Source organism: Sarcophilus harrisii, chromosome 2 (assembly GCF_902635505.1).
Source record: "Sarcophilus harrisii chromosome 2, mSarHar1.11, whole genome shotgun sequence".
NCBI classification, from domain to species: domain Eukaryota; kingdom Metazoa; phylum Chordata; class Mammalia; order Dasyuromorphia; family Dasyuridae; genus Sarcophilus; species Sarcophilus harrisii.
In genome coordinates, this window is record NC_045427.1 from 37,733,701 (window position 1) to 37,755,072 (window position 21,372).

Genomic DNA, 21,372 nt, shown 5'->3' on the forward strand with positions numbered 1-21,372 from the left:
TTTGGCCTTATGGTTTGAGTTAAAGTAAAGATCTGGATTTGGGAATGATTTATAATAAATAAGTCTTTGGGAAGCCACCACACATTTATTATTAGGCAAGCAGGCAAGAAAAGAAAACCAGACCCCTGGAGATGAAGGACTTGCCCCACATCACCTAAGTAGCAAGTGTTGGAAGGAATATTTGAACCTAAGTCCTCCATTCTTTCCCTTGGTCCTTGCTGCCAGGACTGCCCTGCTTCTTCCCAGCTCAGCAGGGGCTTAAACACTCTGACTGGGTCACTAAAACATCTGGCTCCTGTAGTCCATGATCTGAAACATCATCTGAAGACAATTTCCCAGAAACTGATGAGGCCGTGCAAGCCAGAGAGGAATTCCGTGAGCAATCCGGGGCATTAACGGGTGACCAGAGGCTCCACGGAGGACCCAGATGGGATCCCAGCTGTGCCCCAGAGCCCACAAGGCTACCCTCCCAGCCACATTCTGGACTTTCTGATCAGCCTGGATGGATGAGCATTTATTAGGCACCTCGAACGTGCCCAGCACTTTCCCTACCTGGGGCAAAGTAAGACAGCCTCTGTTCTCCGAGGGGGTGGCAGGTGGGATGTCAGCATAGAGCGAAAGTTTTCAGCTGTAGGTCCCATAAAAAGACGCCATTGACCTTAGTTTCCAGCAGCCAACCGGATGCCCCCACTGCCTCTTCATGTCATTTCCATTTCTGAAGTGGAACCCTTTGCAGAGCCGGGCTTTGGAAGCAAGAACCTTGCTTTGGGGTGGTCAGTAGTGGTGACTCTTGCACCTGTAGGGCCCTGCCGGGCTGCGTCTCAGGGGGATATCTGGAAACAATGCCATTCCAAAGCCTCTCTGGGGCAGGGTCCGGATCAGGGAGGGGGGTCAGGTGGTGATGGTGATGGGACTTCCTCGGCACATACTGCCTCCTGCTGCTGCATTTTGGTGGGCTTGCTTGCCCTGTGTGCGATGATTGGTTGGCAGTTGAAGGGGGTGGTTGGCCCCTTCCGCAGGGAGCTCAATGTCGCTCCATGCCCTTGAAACTCTGGTGCAGTGACTCACGAGGAAGACTCACTCCTCTGAAGCTTCCCCTAGTTCCCTTTTTAGCAGAGAGCCTCTGGGTACTCCAAATAATCGCATGTCATTGCAGCCTAATCCACTGACCCTCAGGAATATTGGGAACAGGGCAGAAGGCACCCCTTCACCAGGGGTCTGTGGGAGAAAACTCCAGGCTCACTCAGCATGGCTCTGATTTCAGTCATTAAAGTCACAGACGCTTTAGTGAATGTATCTAGATCTTCTGCATCATGGAGACATTAAGAGGAAATGGGCAAACCTGCTCATTTTGACATCTCAAAGAATCCATAGCTATGTGACCTTGCAGCCTAACACTATCACTACCTAAAAATCTCTTTAAGGAACAACTTTGTGAATCTTGACCTTGCCAATCATTAAACATAGATGAGATTTTAATAAGAACAAGAAGACAGATTTCAGAGGCAAATGGGAGGAATACAATTTCATGGGGATGAGGAGAAATTGTTGCCATTTGATTCACTCTGCACCCAATTATATTGTGCTTTTTGTTTTTGCGGAGACCAGTAAAAAATGAGATCAAGTTTGGAAATCTTGGAGAGTTCAAAATCCTTTTAGAAAAAAATCTCCGAGCTTTATTATTTATCAGTTTTATTAGATAATAATAATTAAGTTAGTGGGGGACTAGTTATGGGGAAAATAGAAAAAGGAATTGGAGAAAAGTATTCTGAACTGGATAGCCTATAATTTTGTTTAAAAACAAACCGATTTTAGATTCTAGTCTACTCACTCTTGACAAACAATGAAATCTTGAAATAAAGTTGGCATTTTCATTTATTCATCTTAGCCATCATTCAGAATTAATGGAATTTGGCTTTAAATAATTTAAGAACTGATATAGCTCAGAGATAGATATCACAGCATCTCAGAATTGGAAGGAGCCCCCAAGCCATCTAATTCAATTTCTGCCTGAATGATCAGCCACTCTATAAGGCCATCAATAAATAGCCTTTGAGGTTTTGCATTAAAGCCTTCCAGTGAAAAGAGTGTTACTAGTCCTAACTTTTGGTTAGTTCTAATGATTAAATTTTACCCAAACTATATTTGCATTGGCAATGTCCACTCATTGTTCCTAACTGCTTTTTGGGGCCAAAACAGAACAATTTGAATTCTTCTAAGTAATAGACCTTCAGATACTTAAAAACATCTTTCATGTCACTCTCTAAGTCTTTTGTTCGCCAGAAGAAACATCTCCATTTTCTTCACCTGGTTATTATTTAATATCTCAAGACTCTGCATAGTTCTCACTTAGCAAGCAAAAATGTGGGGTCCAGGACTGAACATAATTTTCCAGATGTTCTAGAAGCAGAGTAGAGCAACGCATCAATGACCTTCTGGTTCCGATCCCTGTAACTCCCCACAGGGGATGATTCCTCCAAATGACACTATTGATCCAAACCGGGTTTGCACTCCACTAAAATGCCCAGATATTTTCTCCAGATGAATTGCTGTTTAGTTATACCTTCCTAATTTGTACTCATGAAAACTGATTTTGAACCCAACTTTAAAAAAAATGCCTATTTTAAAAAATGTTTCAGTCTAAGGTTCTGGTCTTTCTCGTCATGATCTTTTTGGATCCTTACTGTCATCCAACATGCTAGCTGTCTTCTGATTTTGTATCATTTGCAAATATAGTAGATGTAGCATTTGTGCCTCTCTGTGAGGCACTGATAAATATATTAAATATGAATATATTAAACAATTAAAATTCAAGCACAGAGCTCTGGAACATTCTTTCAAGATAACATGAACCCAGTAATGACTTCTCTTGGAGTCTAATCATCCAGCTAGTTCTGAATCTAACCATCCTGTTGTCTAGTTCCCATCTCTTCATCTTATTTATACACAATTAGCATGAGAGACTCTGTTAAAATCTTTTGAGACTGAGGTAATTTCTAACTAAAGCACTTCTCTGATCTACCTAAAATGCTCCTAAAAATGACTTTAATCTGCCTGGGTGGTACTTGATGGATCCATGCTGGCTCTTTGTTATCTCTGCTTTATTTTCTAGGTGTTCATTCACCATTCCTTTAATATGATGAGATTTTACCTTCAAAATATTTGCCAGAAAAAAATGTCAAGTTAGCTGGCCTGGAGTTTGCCACGTGTTTTTTGGGGCATTGGGTTGGCATTTACCTGCCTCACCTGTATGGTGACACCTGTCCTTTTCTCCACAGTTTTTCAAAGATCTTTGAAATGGATTCAAAAATCACATTTGTCCATTCTTTCAGTAGGCAGTGTGGGCCAGTGGTTTGGAGTCAGAACGAGCTGGGTTTGAGTCCTTCCTAAGTCTCTGAATTACTATGTGACCCCGACAGAATCCTTATCTTCTCTCAGGTCACAGCTATAATAAAAAGCAACCGCCTCCTAGATTTATACTGTCTCAAGTATCTAAAGAAATGGAAATGTTTTGTTAACATTAAAATGCTATGTTAGGAACTATGCCCCCCAAACTGTGTGTACCCTTTAATTTATTAGTGTGTACCTCAGAGAGATAAAAGAAATAGGAAAAGGACACATATTTACAAAAATACTTATAGCAGTTCTTTTTGTGGTGGCAAAGAACTAGAGATTGAGGAGATGGCCCATGGATTGGGGAATGGCTGAACAAGTGATGGTATGTGAATGTGATGGAATATTATCATGCTATATGAACTGATGGAGAAGGTTTTACAAAAGCCTGAAAAGATGAGTCTGACTTGATGCAGAGGGTAGTGAGCAGAACCAGGAGGACAATTTATGCAAGTGGATTACAATAATTCTATAGACAATTTTGAAAGACTTAGGAATTCCGATCAACACAATGAAACAGTTTCAGAAGATTCATAATGGAACACATTATAAACCTCTACTTGTTAGAAAGGTGATGGACTGGAAGTACAGATATATATGTATATGTATGTGTATATATGTAGACACATAAATATATGTACCCATTGAGAAAGCAAGTAAAACAATTTCATTTATATATATAATAGTCAAAACAAATTCCTGCATCAACCATGTCTATATGTAGAACTATATATATATATATATATATATATATATAATACATACTACACATCTAACTGCCCCATGTAAACAATGTATAAATATAAATTTATAGACATTTATAAATGTATTATATGAAATATATCACATCATATAAATATTATATATAATAAATCAATTTATAAAAATATATTCATATAGTATATAAATATATGTAATTTATATATATTTTTTCTATGTATAGGCATGGTTAATTCAAGAATTTGTCTTCCTTGAGTACATATTTTTAATGGGTTTTGTTTTTCTTTTTTTCTCAATGAGTGAGGGAAATGGAGGTAGAAAGGAACTATAACTTCTCCTATTCTTTATTGAAAAATTTATTTGTCATTCCAAGATATAATTAATACTTTTGTTGCTTTTGAATTTTTTTTTTTTACTTAGTCTTTCCAGTCAAGACTTTTTGGAATACATTTTGACCTTTCTTATGGTTAAGGATTGTTCTGTTTTTGCCTTCTCATCCTTAGGGCCTCGAACAGCGACTGATAATAATGCAGGTGCTGAACAAATGTTTGTTGAACTGCATTTTAAATAATGCTCATCTAGCTCTTGTTGGAAGACTTTCAGTGAGGGATTAAGGTCAGGATTAGGATTCCTTCCAAGGAAAACTCGTTTTTTAATTTTTGGCAATGTCATTTGCTAGGAAGTTCATCCTAATATTAAATCTTATTCTCTCTTCCTGTAAATTCTACCCATGATTCCTACTTCTGCCCTCTGGGGCCAAGAATAAGTCCATTGTCATCTACTACCTGACTTTTCCAGTACAGATTTATTTTGTATCTGTCTGGTTCAGTCACTCTTACTAATTTCATCTTCTCCTTCATTCCCTCTCACATAGCTTTTCTTCCTTCCTTCCTTCCTTCCTTCCTTCCTTCCTTCCTTCCTTCCTTCCTTCCTTCCTTCCTTTCTTCCTTCCAAGATTTCTATGGAAATGGCATCAGCAATTCCTAAATCATATGCCTATTTCCCTTCTCTATTCTCTAATAATAAACTCAGCTCTGTGAAATTATGATCAAAGAGGTTATGGGAAGATGGTGGTATGTTAAGGTCTAGATGACCCTAGTTTCTCCATATGTGCCCCAATGTGCCCTAAAAATACATCAGAAGAAACAGTGACAAGAAAACCTGCTATAAACTCTTCCACTAAGTCCAGGAGAATCCTCAAAAGATTGCTGGAATGCTACAGACTCATGATATACAGATAAAAGAATTATGAATTATTAGGAGGATAATTGATAAGAATAGAGGAAAAGGAGAGGCAGGTTTTCACAGATTTCTTACAATGGAGCACATCTTCATAGTCAACAAGCAACTAAAACATATGTACAGAAAAAAACATTTCACTTTATTATTTTTGATGACAAGAAATCATTTGACTCCATAGAACAAAATATACTCTTAAAGCTTCTACTCCAATAAGGTGTATGTTGATATCTCATATGATTCTGTGATAAAATATAATCATAGAATAATTTATTTATTAATTTCTTGATAAAATTAAGTGAGACATATTCAACAGGAGAGAAGACACTCCCCAGATATACTATGGCTACCTTTTAGAATATCTTTTGTCAAATTGAAATGGAAAAAAATTATTTATACATCTCAAATCTTCTGGTTGCTCTCATTTGCAAATGATGCTCAAGGCCATCCTCAAAATTCTTCTCAGGAAAAGCCAAATGAATAGACAATGCTGATGGTCTCAACCATGCCATACAGTTGGGTGAAACATGCAGGGAGTTAATCCTTCAGTACCATATCTTATACTTGCATTGTACAAATGGACCATAAGCAATGAATTTACCAGGAGAAGAGAATGATCTGGAGGATTTGAAAAATCATATAGAACTTTTAGCAGTTCTAAGCTTGTCCTTGTGATACGACCTCCTTTTCATATCAATAATATCTCTAAAATGTATTTGATCTTTTCTGAAGAATTAGAATTCCAAGTAAACCAAAAGATAAAAGTACATGTAGACCACAAACAGGTTGCAGTATATTACAGTGATCTCTGTCAGAAGTGTCCCACATTCAAAAATGAAGTTGCCCTGTAAGCCAGAATAAGGGATAGTAGACGGACAGTTCCAGTTCTGAAGGGCTGTACTAGTATTTGCAAAGTGTTTAAAGATTTAGAGGAAGGTATCTAAAGTGCTGGATGGATCCTTGGTAGTGGATTCCTGGATGGATCTTCATGGATAAGAATCATAGGATAAAGGTATAATCTGTTGTTTATGCCATCTCTGTCCACAAAATTATAGTTTATTGAAGTTCTGAAGCAACATAACTCCTTTATATGAGGGAGTTTCAACAGAGCTACCAATCACTCAATAAATATAAATAATAAATAATAAATTAAACCAATTTGCCTAATGTCCACCCTAATGTAAATGAAAATGACTCTAAATGGGATTCAAACTCAGATGAATGTCAAAGGCCAGTCTTGATCCTGGAAAAGAGATGAATAAATATACTTTATTCTCTCTCAGGAGTTGAGAGTTGGGAGTTTATCATAGGATCTGAACTTTTATTGTTTAATTTTACTTTGCTGTTTTCCTTTGTTTTGAAGGATAGTGGGAAGAGAAGGTCTGTGATGTAAAAACAAACTATCAATAATTTTAAGTAAAAAAAACAAACAAACAAATAGAAGATAGAACATTACTAAGGTATTGAGTGCCTTTAATCAACATGGCATAGAGTAAATGAATTGCTTTGTATTGGAAGCAGAAGACATCTAGTTGAGCCCTGGTCTTGCCATTTATTAGTTCTATGCTCCTGTTCAAATCAAGTAGCCACCCTGACCCTTAGTTTCTTCAAAAGCGGATTAGACTAGATTATCTAAATGCTCTTTAAACATCAGTGAATAGTGTGAGAATGAGTTAGAGAAACCTGATTAATAGTAATAAGGAAGGGGTGGTATCTTATGTGTATCAATGTTTTGGTATCTCTTTCTCAGTTCTGGCACCAGAATAACAAATATTCATAAAATTGGGCTACTTGTGAAGTGAAGAGGATTAAAAAGAAATGTTAAAAGCTAAAACTCTAAGGCAAAAGATAAAGAAACTGATTAACAAATCAGAAGTGTTTTTCAAAGGAAAACACAGTTTCAGATTTTGGAAAGAATGAATCTATTCAAGTTTTAAGAGGAATTTACTTGATTAAAAAAAACAAAACCCAAAACTTGTTTTTGACTTCTGTGATCATTTACAAATATTTGCCATATTAAAATCCTTTCTCATTTTAGTTTGTCTAATTTTTATTTTTTGTTTTTTTAATTTTATTTATTTTATTATTTATTTCTCCAATTAACATCAACACAATTATAACATTCCATTTTTCCCTAATTTTTGAGTTCCAGATTCTTTTTTCCTTCCCTCTTCCACCTTCATTGAGAAGGCAAGCAATTCGACATAAGATACATGTGGAGTCATGTAAAGCACATTTCTATTTAAGTTAATCTGTGAAAGAAAACACAAAAAAACTCCTCAAAAATAAAGAAAAAGTATCTTTGATCTGCATTTAGGTTCTACCGGTTCTTTCTATGAAGATGGACAGCATTTTTCATCTTAAGTCCTACAGAATTTTCTTAGATCATTTTATTATTCAGAATAACTAAGTAGAAGACCATCATATAATATTGCTATTTAATGTTCTCCTGGTTATTTCATTTTGCATCAGTTCATATAAATCTTTCCATATTTTTCTGAGATCATCCTGTTCATCATTTCCTAAAATTCAACAATATTCCATCACAATCACATACAACAACTTGTTTAGCCATTCCCCAATTGATGGACATTCCTTCAATTCTTTGCCATCACTAAAATTTGCTATAAATATTTTTGTACACGTTGAACCTTTTCCATTTTGTTTTTTATTTCTTTGGGATATACCTAGTAGAGGTATTACTTGGTCATGATTTTGTAGCCCTTTAGGCATAGTTCCAAATTGCCCTCCAGAATGAATGGTTGACTCACTATACAGCTTTGCCAGTAGTACATTGGTGTTTCAATTTTCTCGCATCCCCTCCAACATTTATCATTTTTCTTTTCTGTCATATTAGCTGATCTGATAAATGTGAGGTAGAAGTTTGGAACTGTTTTAATTTGTATTTCTCTTGTCAATAGAGATTTAGAGCATTTTTAATATGACTATAAATAGCTTTGATTACTTTGTCCAAAAACTTCATGTTCATATCTTTGACCATTTGTCAATTGAAGAATGGCCCTTATTTCTATAAATTTGACTCCTTTTTATTATATGTTTGAAAAACAAAATCTTCAGCAAAGAAACTTAATGATAATTTTTTCATAGTAATGATTACTAACTATGTATTTCCCTTCAATCCATTTCACCTCTTTATCCTACTCTCTCTCTCTCTCTGTCTTCTCTCAAAAATGTTTTGTTTCTGACTTTTACTTCTCCCAAACTGCCCTCCCTTCTATCAACTCCACCTCTTTCTCTTCCTATTTTCCTGTATGGTAAAATACATTTCTACATCTAAATGAGAGTGTGTATTATTTTCTTTTTATTAGCTCATGTGTTCCCTGCCTGGTTCCCTATTTCCTCCTGCACCGAAAAATAGATTTCAAGCCTATTTTATGTCAGATAATTTTCCCCATCCTACCTCATCCTTTCCTCTTCTTTTAGTGTATTATTCTTTCTCATCTCTTAATTTTATTCTTTTAATTATCATACTGTCACATTCAACTCACTGCTTTCTGTCTTCCTAACTGCCCTAACATTGAGAGTTTTTAGGAGTTATTGATACTGATATTTTTATCAACTTCCCATATAGGAATATAAACAGTTTAAACTTATCAAATCCCTTATGATTCTTCTTTCCTGTTTAACTTTTTGTGCTTTTTTGCATCTTATATTTGAAAATCAGATTTTTTATTAAGCTTTAATCTTTTCATTGGAAATGTTTGAAAGCCTTGATTTCACTGAATGTCCATTCCCCCACCTCTACCCTCCCAAAGGATTATACTCAAGTTTTGCTGGGTAGGTGATTCTTGGTTGTAATCCTAGCTCTTCTGCCCTGTGGAATATCATATTCCAAACTTTTCAGTCTTTTAATGAAGAAGATGCTAAATTTTGTATTATCCTTACAGTGGCTCCATGATATTTGGATTGGTTTTTTGGTGGTCTTGCAGTATTTTTTCCTTGATCTGGGGAGTTTGGAATTTGGCTATAATATTCCTGGGAGTTTTCACTTTGGGATCTCTTTCAGGAGATTATCAGTGAATTCTTTCAATTTCTATTTTACCTTCTGGTTCTAGAATATCCAGGCAGTTTTCCTTGATATTTTTTGGAAAGATGATATCTAGGCTCTTATTTGATCATGACTTTCAGGTAGTGCAATATCTATTAAATTATCTCTCCTGAATCTATTTTCCAGGTCATAATATAATTCATATTATCTGATATTTTTCATTCTTTTGATTTTGTTTGATTTTTTTCTAGATTTTCACAAAGTTATTAACTTCTACTTGCCCAGTTTTAACTTTTAAGGAATTATTTTCTTCAGTGAACTTTTGTCTCTCCTTTTCCATTCAGCCAATTCTACTTTTTGAGTTCTTCTCTTCAGTGAATTTTTGTATAGTTTTTCAAAACCAATTCTATTTTTATTTTCTTTTTTTTTACAGTTTAAAATTTTTTGGCAGGAGTGTTTTTTTTAATTATAGCTTTTTATTGACAGAATATGTGCATGGGTAATTTTTACAACTTTGTCCCTAGCACTCACTTCTGTTCCAACTTTTCCCTTCCTTCCCCCCACCCCCTCCCCTAGATGGCAGGCAGTTTTATACATGTTAAACATGTTAAAGTATATCCTAGATACAATATATGTGTGTGGAACTGAACAGTTCTCTTGTTGCACAAGAAGAATTGAAGTCAGAAGGTAAAAATGACCTGGGAAGAAAAACAAAAATGCAAGTAGTCCACATTCATTTGCCAGTGTTCCTTCTCTGGGTGTAGTTGATTCTGTCCATCATTGATCAATTGGAACTGAGTTAGATCTTCTCTTTGTCAAAGAAATCCACTTCCATCAGAATACATCCTCATACAGTATCGTTGTTGAAGTATATAGTGATCTCCTGATCCTGCTCATTTAATCACTCAGCGTTAGTTCCTGTCCGTCTCTCCAGGCCTCTGTGTATTCATCCTGCTGGTCATTTCTTACTGAACAATAATATTCCATAATATTCATATACCACACTTTATTCAGCCATTCTCCAACTGATGGGCATCCACTCAGTTTCCAGTTTCTGGCCACTATAAAGAGGGCTGCCACAAACATTCGTGCACATACAGGTCCCTTTCCCTTCTCTAAAATCTCTTTGGGATATAAGCCCAATAGTAACACTTCTGGATCAAAGGGTACGCACAGTTTGATAACTTTATGAGCATAATTCCAAATTTCTCTCTAGAATGACTGGATCCTTTTTACAACTCCCACATCATTTTTCTTGCATCCCCTCCAACATTTGTCCTTATCTTTTCCTGCTGTCTTAGCCAATCTGAAAGGTGTGTAGTGGTATCTCAGAGTTGTCTTAATTTGCATTTCTCTGATCAATAATGCCAATTCTATTTTTCAAAGCTTTTTTTCTTTTCATTGGATTTTTGTGCCTCTTTTACATTTGACTGATTTTGTTATTTAAGGTATTAATTTCAGTATTGTGTGTATGTGATTTTTACTAAACTGTTGACCTTTTTTCTTGATTCTCTTGCATCACTCTCATTTCTCTTCCCAATTTTACCTCCAATTTTCTTTAAAAATCCTTTTTGAGCTATTACATGACCTGGAACCAATTCATATTTTTCTTGAGGCTTTGGATGCAGGAATTTTGACTTTGTTATCTCATTTTAAATGTGTGTTTTGATCTTATTTGTTGCCATAGTAACTTTCTATGGTCAGAATTTTTTTCTGTTGCTTGCTTATTTTCCCAGCATATTTCTTAACTTTTAATTCTGTGCTAAAGTAGGGCTCTATTTCACAAGTGAAGGGGTACTGTTTCAGCCTTCAAGGTTTTTGTCCAACTGTTTTCAAAAGTAATTCTGTATACCTGTAAGTTTTGAGCTGTTCCAAGGTGGTGTGCTCTAGAGAGGGGTGTGTTTACTGTCTTACACAGTATTCTCTTTTACTGTGCACTGGTTTATGAGTGACTATAAGCACTCTTTTCAATCCTGAAACTGTGATCAGAGTCCCTGCTCTCCTGCAGCTGTAAACTCTGTTGTGCTGGTTGCATTGGGACTAAGACCCAGGAATGTAACCAGATCCAAGAATAGGCAGTGCAACAAAGTCCTAGCCCTGGTGCCAGCAAAGGACCCCCTGTATTGTCACTGTTGCCACTATTCAGTCACCCTGAGCCTGCTCCTGGTTTGCTGGGCCCCGGTCTGCACCAGGCACACCTGCGCTGGTGCAACAAACCTTTCCTGTGAATCTTCTAAGTTGTCTTGGACTGGAAAATGGTTCCACTCCATCTTTTTGTAGCTTCTGCCTTTTAAGAATTTGTTTAGAATTATTATTTAAAGGTATCTGGAGGAATGCTCAAGCAACTCCCTGCTTTTACTCTACCATCTTGAATATACACTATATACAACTATACATCTGAATCAGTTTTTTCCCAAGAAGAAACTCAAAGGCAGTCCTGTGGAATGGAAGCAATGCTAGGGGATTATAGAACAAATGTGGCCAGCAGTTCTTCAGATGACCTCAGGGCCGGCTTGCAAAATATTGAGTGAAGAAGGATAAAAGTCCATTTGAATGCATCATCATCCATCATCATCATCATCATCACCATCATCACCACCATCATCATCTTCATTATCAGCATCACATCACCATCATCATCATATTCAACATTACCATCATTATCACAATCATCTTCATTACTATCCATCATCTTCATCATCACCATCACCACTATCATCATCATCATTATCACCATCACCATCATCTTCATTATCACCATCACCATCATCAATCTTCATCATCACCATCATTATCGTCATCATAATTATCTTCATCATTATCATCATCATCATCTTCATCATCACCATCACCACCACCATCACCACCATCATCATCATCACTATCACCATCATCATCTTCATCATCACCATCATCATCATTACCACCATCATGATCATCTTCAACATCACCACCATCATAGTTAATCTGCCTGCCTCAGTTTCTTCATCTCTAAAAGGGGTTGAAGAAGGAAAAGGCCCCAGCCTCCACATGCTTTCTTTAAAGCAATACTCTTCCTATGCTCTGGCTCTATTATCCACAGCCTCAATGATGAAATGCTCCCAGGAGCTCCCAGGAAGGCATCACGTTTCACCAGCCACGTGACTCTTTCAGGCCTGTGAGACACCTTCTGGGGTTGTCTCCCCCGGTCCTCCCGTAAGCCTGGGAGGGAAGTTCGTCCTTTCCCACTGAGGTGGAGAAAAACCTGTTGACTCTTCAGCCCTGTGCCCTGTGCCATCTGGCTCCCGCAGGGCCCTCTTGCTGTGGTCTGTCCTGTGCCGTCTCGGCCTATACCAGTAGGTTATCTATGCTGTGATATATGTGAATGGGCAACATACTATATACACATGTAAACACAAGATAAACACGTATTTGGGATATCTCGTTCTTTGAGTGGGTTTATCTCAAATGTAAGGGGAAAAGGTGGCAGCCAGAGTGTTGGACATCTTCTAGCAAGGAAAAATCAGAAAATATTTGGAATTTCTCTGGCTCCTTGCTAGGGAGAAAGCCTGGGGATGCAGGGGTTGGGAGCTTAGCGGCCTTGACCTTGGCCCATGGCTCCTCTTCTTTCCACTGTGTGAACTTTAAAATAGATCATCAGAATTTGGTCCTAATCATAATGGTAATTTTCCTCATAGCACTATGTAAATGTTGGTTTTCCCATAAACATTTTAAATAACATTAGGAATTAAAAGATCAATTTTAATAGGGCTCTAAATCTGTTTTCTCTAGTCTGGTCTCTGTGGATTTAATCCCAGTTCCTAAAAATGGCAAGAGCCTTTGTTTTTCTTTTTGTTCAATTCCTCCTCCAAGCTCCCTCTCTCTTTAATGCTCATCTGTCCTGTCTCCTGGGGAAGGTGGTGTACACTGGGGATCCTGTGTGGTGGTGGGCTTTGCAAGCCCCAAAGACTTGAAGGCAGGTGAGAAAAGCCCCTAACCAAAGGTGCTGGAGCAGGGAGAGCCTGGCTGGCTGCTGAAATAATGGCAATATTAATAATCCCAGACAGGTTTCATTAACTTTCACTTCTGAACATAGATTCCTATTGCCAAGAACATATGTTGGGAATGTTCTGTTTCAATAATTGTTAAAATGTTAAAATGAGAAACTTTTTAGAGGCAATTAGGTAGTGCAGGGGATAAGCACTGGACCTGGAATCGGGAAGACCTGAATTCAAATCCAATCTTTGCCACTTAGTAGCAGAGTGGTCCCTGAGTGTAGTCTTAATTACCCTGTGCCTCAGTTACCTCATCTGTAAAATGGGGGTATTAATAATACCTCCCTTTCAGGATTATTGTGAGGATCAAATGAGATATTTGTATTTTGCAAACCTTTAAGGTTATATAAAAGCTAGCCATTATAATCATTACTATTATCATCATCACCATCATTTATTTTACTGATAGCATCAGATCCTAAGCAAAATCATGCTGAATTGTCTGAGGAATACCATTGAGGAATTATTAGTTATAATGTTTTGTCTTGCTGCATAAATTCTTCAAACATAGAAGGCACTTAATATTTTTTGTTGCATTGAATTAAACTGTTATAACTGAATTTCCTTACTGATGAGGTCTCTGCTGTTACTGGAACATCATATCTAGCCTGAACCTTTCTGATAGATAGACAGTTATTTATCTTTGAGGAACAAATTCTTTTAAGTATACAAGAACAATACCAGGATATTTGACATTTCTTAGTTTGTCTGCTTTTTGTATAGTAAACAAAAAATATCACGGATGACCTTAAGACACCAGTTCTTAATACTCTTTACACAACTAAAGCCTGAGCTTTTTAAAAACAAGCTAAGCAAAATAATGTTTTGGTCATGTATACTTATTGTGTATCTAATTTATATTTTAATGTATTTAACATCTACTGGTCATCCTGCCATCTAAGGGAGGAGGTGTGGGGGTAAGAGGTGAAAAATTGGAACAAGAGGTTTGGCAATTGTTAATGCTGTAAAGTTACCCATGCATATAACCTGTAAATAAAAGGCTATTAAAAAAACAAGCTAAGGTACCCCTAAAAAGGATATCCCAAGGTGGGTTTTTCCCCTACTGCATTTAGTGTTTTGTGTCATCTATATCGAACATCTGAATGAAAGGAAAATCTTGAGTTTTGGAATTTAGACTCCTGGCCACCATCACTGGAGCACTAAGGTTTTGTTCTTAGCAAATTAGCTTAGCTTTCATTTTAAATCACTTCCTCCATTTGACTGCACTAATGTCCTGTGCAGAGCAAGAAACCCTTGAAAAGATGAAATCATAGTATGGGAAGATAAAATATTAGGAAGCTTAGAAAAAAAGCATTGAAAGACTAGATCAAAAGTCAGCCAACCAGGTGTCCATTTCCAATTTTTCTTTTGAGATAGTAATTACATCAAAACTATAGATTTCAGCTTCATTGTTCAATGACAAATGATTAGTAGGGTTAGTAGGTACAATTCTGTTTGGGGCTCAGGAAGACTTGTGTTGTAGTTTTGCTTCTGATACATTAATTATGTTTATTAACTTTTTAGGGTTCTGGGTGACTTATTAAGAATAGAATTAACTCATGTATGACCAAAATATATTACTTTCTGTCTTGGGGAATAGGGAGGAAGGGAGAAAAATTTGGAACTCATAATCTTATGAAAATGAATGTTGAAAACTATCTCTACATCTAATTGGAAAAAATAAAATACTGTTTACAAAAAAAGAAGCTGAAAAGCTAAAAACTTGGAGGAGATATCCATGTAAGAGTATGGGGGGTAAAGTCTGGAACATGAAGGATAGGTATTCTGCTCTCATCTTCAAAATGTAAATTCTATGAAGGACTCACTTCTGTGAGAAGGGAAGTATATATGTATATACAGTTTGAAGATCTAGGAGTTATTAAAAAGAATAGCCTTGTCTGGGGCCTTAATTCCTCTGAAAAGTGAGGGGTTAGAATGGATGGTGTCTGAGTGTCCTTCTGGTCCTAAATCCTATGATTCTAAGACAAGATTATAATGGATGACCTTTTTGTTACCTTAGGGAAATCTGCATTTAGAATCCTATCATCTTAGGGATGTATTGGTCAAATTACTATTGTAATTTCCTCATTTGGAAATACCAAGCCTTTTTTATAATAGTAGATTCTTCAGGGACTTTCCAATTTTAACAATCATGAGGAACACATCTGAACTCAGACTTTGGCTCTGTGCCTTGCCATGGTGGCCAAGGTCAACATTAATTGGGAAAAAAAGAACTATGGGTCTTGCTTTGGACTTTGGAGCCTAGAAACTTGCATGGCTTAATTTCCCTCTTCCCCCACATTCCCTGCCCCACTGAAAGTTCAGCAGAAGTACTTCCCCAGATTTTCCTATTATTTATCTTCAGATTTATGATATGATTTTTAAACAAACTACTAAGGCATTTTTATAAACTTGAACATCAGGCCTCATTGTAAACAAAGTATGAATTCCTTCACCCTTCAATTATCACACACACCCACCATCTGCCCTCCAAAATTGCAGCTTGTGTTTTCTGTACTTGCAAAGTGATTCTGCTTTTAACCTCATTTAAAAAGGAGTGATTCTGTTCCTGCTGCAGGTATGGAGAGATTTATTGTTCCTGCCTCTGGTGATAGATTACTTTCCCTGGCACACTTCCTGACTTGCCTGGATTACAAGAAGGCTTGATTTCTTTAAATTTAAGGTCTTTTTTAGCCACTCAAATGGCTGCATGCAAACATACCCTCCATCTCCAAAAAGGGTCAATAACCTCCTTTTCCTTGAGTGTCACCCGTGAAGGAAGGAAAGAAGAAGAGAAGGAAAGAAGAAATGAGGGAAGAAAAGAAGGGAAGAAAAAAGAAAGGAAAGAAGAAAGGTAGAAAGGGAAGAAGGAAGAAAAGGAAGGAAGGAAGGAAGCAAGGAAGAAAGGAAGGAAACCTGTACCTAGTACACTTCTAAGTAGTGAATATACCAAGACAAGAGTAAGGCAGTATCTGTCATCTAAGATCTTTTTTTTTTATTAAAGCTTTTTATTTTTCAAAACATATGCATGGATAATTCTGCAACACTAGCCCTTGCAAAACCTTGTGTTCCAGTCCCCCCTTTCTCCTATAAGATCTTATATTCTAATAGGGGAAAAAAGCATATGTAGATGAGTAATGTCCAGGAAGAGAATTTTAGTTTGGGATTAAAGTGACTGTTAGTGGAGCCAGAGGGTATTTAATCATCAAATCTTCTGATGGTAGTATTGATTTAATTATTGTTCCCAGAATAGGTGATGAAAATAAGGTGTGTGTGTGTGTGTGTGTGTGTGTGTGTGTGTGTGTAGCAGTAAGTATCCAGTGTCAAGAAAGATGATCAGATAAGAATATGAATATAAAGTCTGGTGTGGAACTGACTGGGAATAATGGGTCAAATCAGTTTGTGCATATTAAGAAAAAGAACAACTCCTAGAGAGTCTGATACTGAATGAAGTTGGGGAAAAGGAAATATGGAGCCAAAGTGAATAAAGAAATAGAGAAGGAGAGGAAAGAGCCCTTTGCCAGGGTCATACAGTGGTGAACAATAGTGAGCAAATGTTTATTCTGTTTAGCAGCTCCCATGCTGTATTACTTGTCCCATCATGAGAACTTCAGGTTTTTTAAAGTTAAACATTTTTGTAGGATCGGTTTTAAGGACCAAAGAACATGAAAACTTCCCTAGAAGAATTGAATAATTAGAAGAACCCTAGATACATAACACCCTATATTTAATAATCTATATGGTATTATTTAACATTCCTCTAACAACTAACACTTTAAAGTCAGTAAGTCAATAATCAATAAGCAGGGACTTATTAGGGGCTCAAGTGTCTGGTACTATGCTTAGCACTGGAGGTACAATGGAGGACAAAAAAAATCCCTACCTTTAAGGATCTCACAATACAGTGGAAGAGACAATATACTATGTACAAAAATAAAATTATGTCCAGGAGTAATGAGTGATCATCTCTGAGGGAAGGCTTTGATATCAAGAAGAACTGGGCTAGATTACATCATAAAAAGAATTAAATCCTTAAGTGGATGGGCTTCCTATATGGTAGGAAGAGTTGTAGATTAAGGAGGAAAATAAGGAGAGTTCACAGAATATAGTACAGGGAAAATGAATTATTGCATCACTTTACATATGTGGTTCGACTGTTACTTGAAATTTGAATTAAACTAAAAAAAATCTCATACAACCAGGAGAAAATTGAATATAGCTGTTGGTTAGCTAACTAGTGTCAAGTCTGACTTGTTACTTGAGTTAGACCTAAAATTATTTGTCTTCTTTTCCTTCTTTCCTTTCTTTTTTTTAAGAACAATAAAAGGAGACTCTAATCTTCTCTCAGTTTTGGACAAACATACCAGGCAAACAAAAGAGAAAATATGGAATTGAACAAATTGCTGGAGAAACAGTACTCTAAGACTTATATTGTCTTTTTTATTTTTTTTTTCCTCTGGTTACATGTAAAAACATTTTTTAACATTACTTTTTGATCTAAATTTTGAGTTTTAAACTGCCTTCCTTTTCTATGAGTACAGAATGTTTCCTGATGAGTATTTCCTTTTGGACTTTAGTCCTTTTTCTATAGAGCCATCTGTTGGAATTGTCAGAGTGGGAGACACCATGCAGCTGGCAGTGGATTTTGAGCCACTCCTCTTAGGAGACCATAGTGAAAAACTTATAGTGAACTATGACACAGGTAGGCACTGTTTGCATGTGGATGGGCTGGGGAGGAGGGAGGGTGGGAAGGTGTGTGACGGGAACAACAAGAAATGGATTATATTTTGGGCATGGAGTTTCAGTGTCACAAAGATAATGAATCCCAAGAAGTATTATCCATAAGAAGAATAAAGACTTTATATTCAGTCTTAAAGTTGACAAAAGTTTATTCTCATTGACCTGAGCTAAATAGTTGGAGTCTTGTTCCTATTTTTCAAAAGCAAGAACTTAGGTTCAAAAAAGTTAAGAAACTTAGTCACCATCACATACCAAGTAAGTAGCAGCCCTGGGGTTTGTGTTATATATTTTGGAATAAACATGTAGAATCCTAGAACAATGGCTGGGTTGGAAAGCACTTTAGAGATCATGTGGTCCACCTCCTTGCCCAGTAAATGAATCATCTCTGTAACATCTTTGAGTATATCCAGTGATGGGGAACCTTGTGGCCTGCCAGACTAGCTTAATCCATCTTTGGATTCTAATTGTTAAGGTGCTTGTTGAATATTCACATATGTGTGCACGCATCCTGTGTAAAAGTGACAAAGGTATCTATAGGATAATATGTAGGGATGCTGATCATCTACGGTTGCTGATAATAGACCAATGGAGATCTTCAAAGTTCCTGACTGTTCAAAAGTTAATAAGATAATCTTGTAGCGAAAGGATGGAGAGAAGGAGGCTGAGGTTGACGTCATCTGGAGCCCTTTTATTGGACAAGGAGTTTTTGCATCTATTCTTTGATTGATTAATTCACTAAAAGTGTTCTAAATTGGTTAAAATATCAGGATATGGCAATTGATGGTTACTTCAAGTGAGATTAGAGGAACTGGGTAATTGATTGATTGACTCAATTCCCCAACCCTACAATTTATATTAATGGTTTCTCTTAGGATTCCTGAAAGTAATAATCAGATATAAGAAACAGTTAGGAGAACCATGAATATATTTGAACAAAAGTATCTACAATTTGCATATATTTTCAGAAGGTCTAAATATTTCCTGAAGTGTATCATCAGGTAACTAGAAGTTAACATTTTTATATTGCCATCTGTCATTTCATGACTTATTTTCCTCTCACCCTTTAAAAAAACCCTATGTGATCATTGACCCAGATTCCTCACACTAGAAGCATATAATACAGAAGAAACATGTAGAGACAAGAGAATAATGATGTATCAATAGTCCACATGGCTCCCAGATCACAGTTTAGAGCAAACTGGTTTTGAGGACGTGAATTCCTGGGGAGAATTGGCATTATTTGTTGGAGATTTTTATTACTTGTAAGTTTGTGTGGTTTTGAGAGGGCCCAATCCCATACTCTCAAGCCCGGTGACACCAGTATGAACAGAGTCTGTTCTCTCTCCTTTCCCTGTTGGTCATGCACACAGGTAAGGGTGGGTAAGGATCAATGAATCATTCAATCAATCTATAGGAATGACAGCAGCACCTAGGAGCCCAGCTTGGCCGGCCATATCGGCTTCCTTTGCTCCGGGTCTCAGATTGCAGAACTTTGCTGACTCAGGTCAGTCACAGCCGGCTCACCTGGCTCCGATGCTGGGTGACTCTCTTGCCTTTCATATAGACCTTAACTACTTCTTATCTCCCTCCTGCATTTGTTTATCTTTGTGGGCTCTTTGTAGGCTCCAGACTTTGCCCATTCTCAGGCTCCCAGTTTTAGCTCCTGCTGCTCACCTTTGCCAAAGGACCTCATCTCCAACCTGAAGAACCAGATTTGGGAAGGAAAAAAAAAAGACAGATTTGGGCTAAATCCCATCCCTCCGGCTTAACAGCAGCATGACCTTGAGCTTCACTTAAACATCGTGTGCCTCAGTTTCCTTGCCTGTGAAATGGTGATAATAATACCCAACCTGCCTACTGTAGAGGTTAACACTTATATTGTGCTGTAGGGTTGATAATCATTTTACATACATTAACTCATTTGGTCTTTAAAACAACCTTTAAAATGCAGATGCTACTGTCATTCCCATTTTACAGATTAGCAAAGTAGAGTCCGTATGTAAAGCAACATTTGCACTCTGGCTTTCTGGATGCTAAGTCCCACTGCTTCACATAGCTGGTTATAGAAGGGAACCTATACAGGCTCTTTAGGGGTAGGTAAAGTTCCACCAAGCTGGGTATCATCCCACTGACATCATCCAGGGATTCTGATACTCCCTGTGCGACCCGCTGCAAGCCAACCCAGTCTCTTTGTTTGTAAAGGGCGCTTGGGTAAATGGGGACTACTCGGGTTCCACATCCACAATCTCTTTGCCAGCCTGGCCACTCTGGGAGGTCCATCGCCAGAAGGCGTCCTCAGGTAATGAATTTCCTTTGCTCCTGACTATTTGTACAGCTCACTCTGCTAAACGGGCAGGGGAGGCTGGGAGTGTTTGGGAAGGGAGTATCCACACGGAAGGAATCATGGTCTTTGAAGTGTGGAAGCACTCGTCCATCTTGCCCAAGAGGATAAAAAGATTTCCTTTTTGGTCTCAATTTTCTTCCTTCCTAAGCAGTGCAATTCTGTGAATGAGGTTGAATTCACAAAGCTTACACGTGCAATTTATACAGATTAATTCTTCATTGGAAATTCTGAGTGGAAACAACATTTTCACTTTCCCTCTAAAGAGAGTAGAAGCCCCCTCCCCAGTTTTCCATTAGGTTAGGTCAGTGAACTAAGGGAGGTTTCTCTGTCTTTTATTTTAAAAAATGCTACTGTTAAAAATGAATTCTCTCAAAATGCAGTCCCAGGGCCAGGACTCACACAAAATAAATCCACAGATTTCAGTTTAGTTTATGGCTGAGCAGACAGAATACAAAAACCTACCTTCCTAACACTCCCTGACCCCGCTTGGGAATCCTTTATCAAGTGGTCTGTTCATTGAACACTGAAGCCTGACGTGTTCTTTCCATACAGTTAATGAACCGATTCAATACTGAGCACCCTGCAGTGCATAAAGGCCGCATGTGTTAGTGGTGAGAGCACTTTGCAGGCTAGAAGTCCTGAGTTCAAACCCTACCCACTGACACTTGCTACCTGTGGTGGTCTTTGACAAGTCACTTGAGCTGAATTGCCTCAGCTTCTCTCTCTGTAAAATGGGAGAGAAGTTCCTGCTTATACGAGGCACAACTGAGTCATTGTGGATAAAGCATGGGTCAGGCTTTAATTTGCTATATAGACTTCATTAATGAATCCAGCAATTAAACAGTTTTTTTACAAGTATTGACGGAATGCCCACTATGTGCCCAGCCTTGTCC

General features: G+C 37.4%; 1 protein-coding gene across 1 annotated transcript in view; it reads left to right on the forward strand.

Annotated features, from left to right (window-relative positions):
• The window catches only part of HYDIN (HYDIN axonemal central pair apparatus protein), a 404,272-nt gene that overhangs the window by 78,312 nt on the left and 304,588 nt on the right, over positions 1 to 21,372 (forward strand). Inside the window, exon 7 of the mRNA XM_031949959.1 lies at positions 17,973 to 18,097. Coding sequence (XP_031805819.1) covers positions 17,973 to 18,097 — 125 coding nt within the window. The remainder of the gene's footprint in view (positions 1 to 17,972; positions 18,098 to 21,372) is intronic.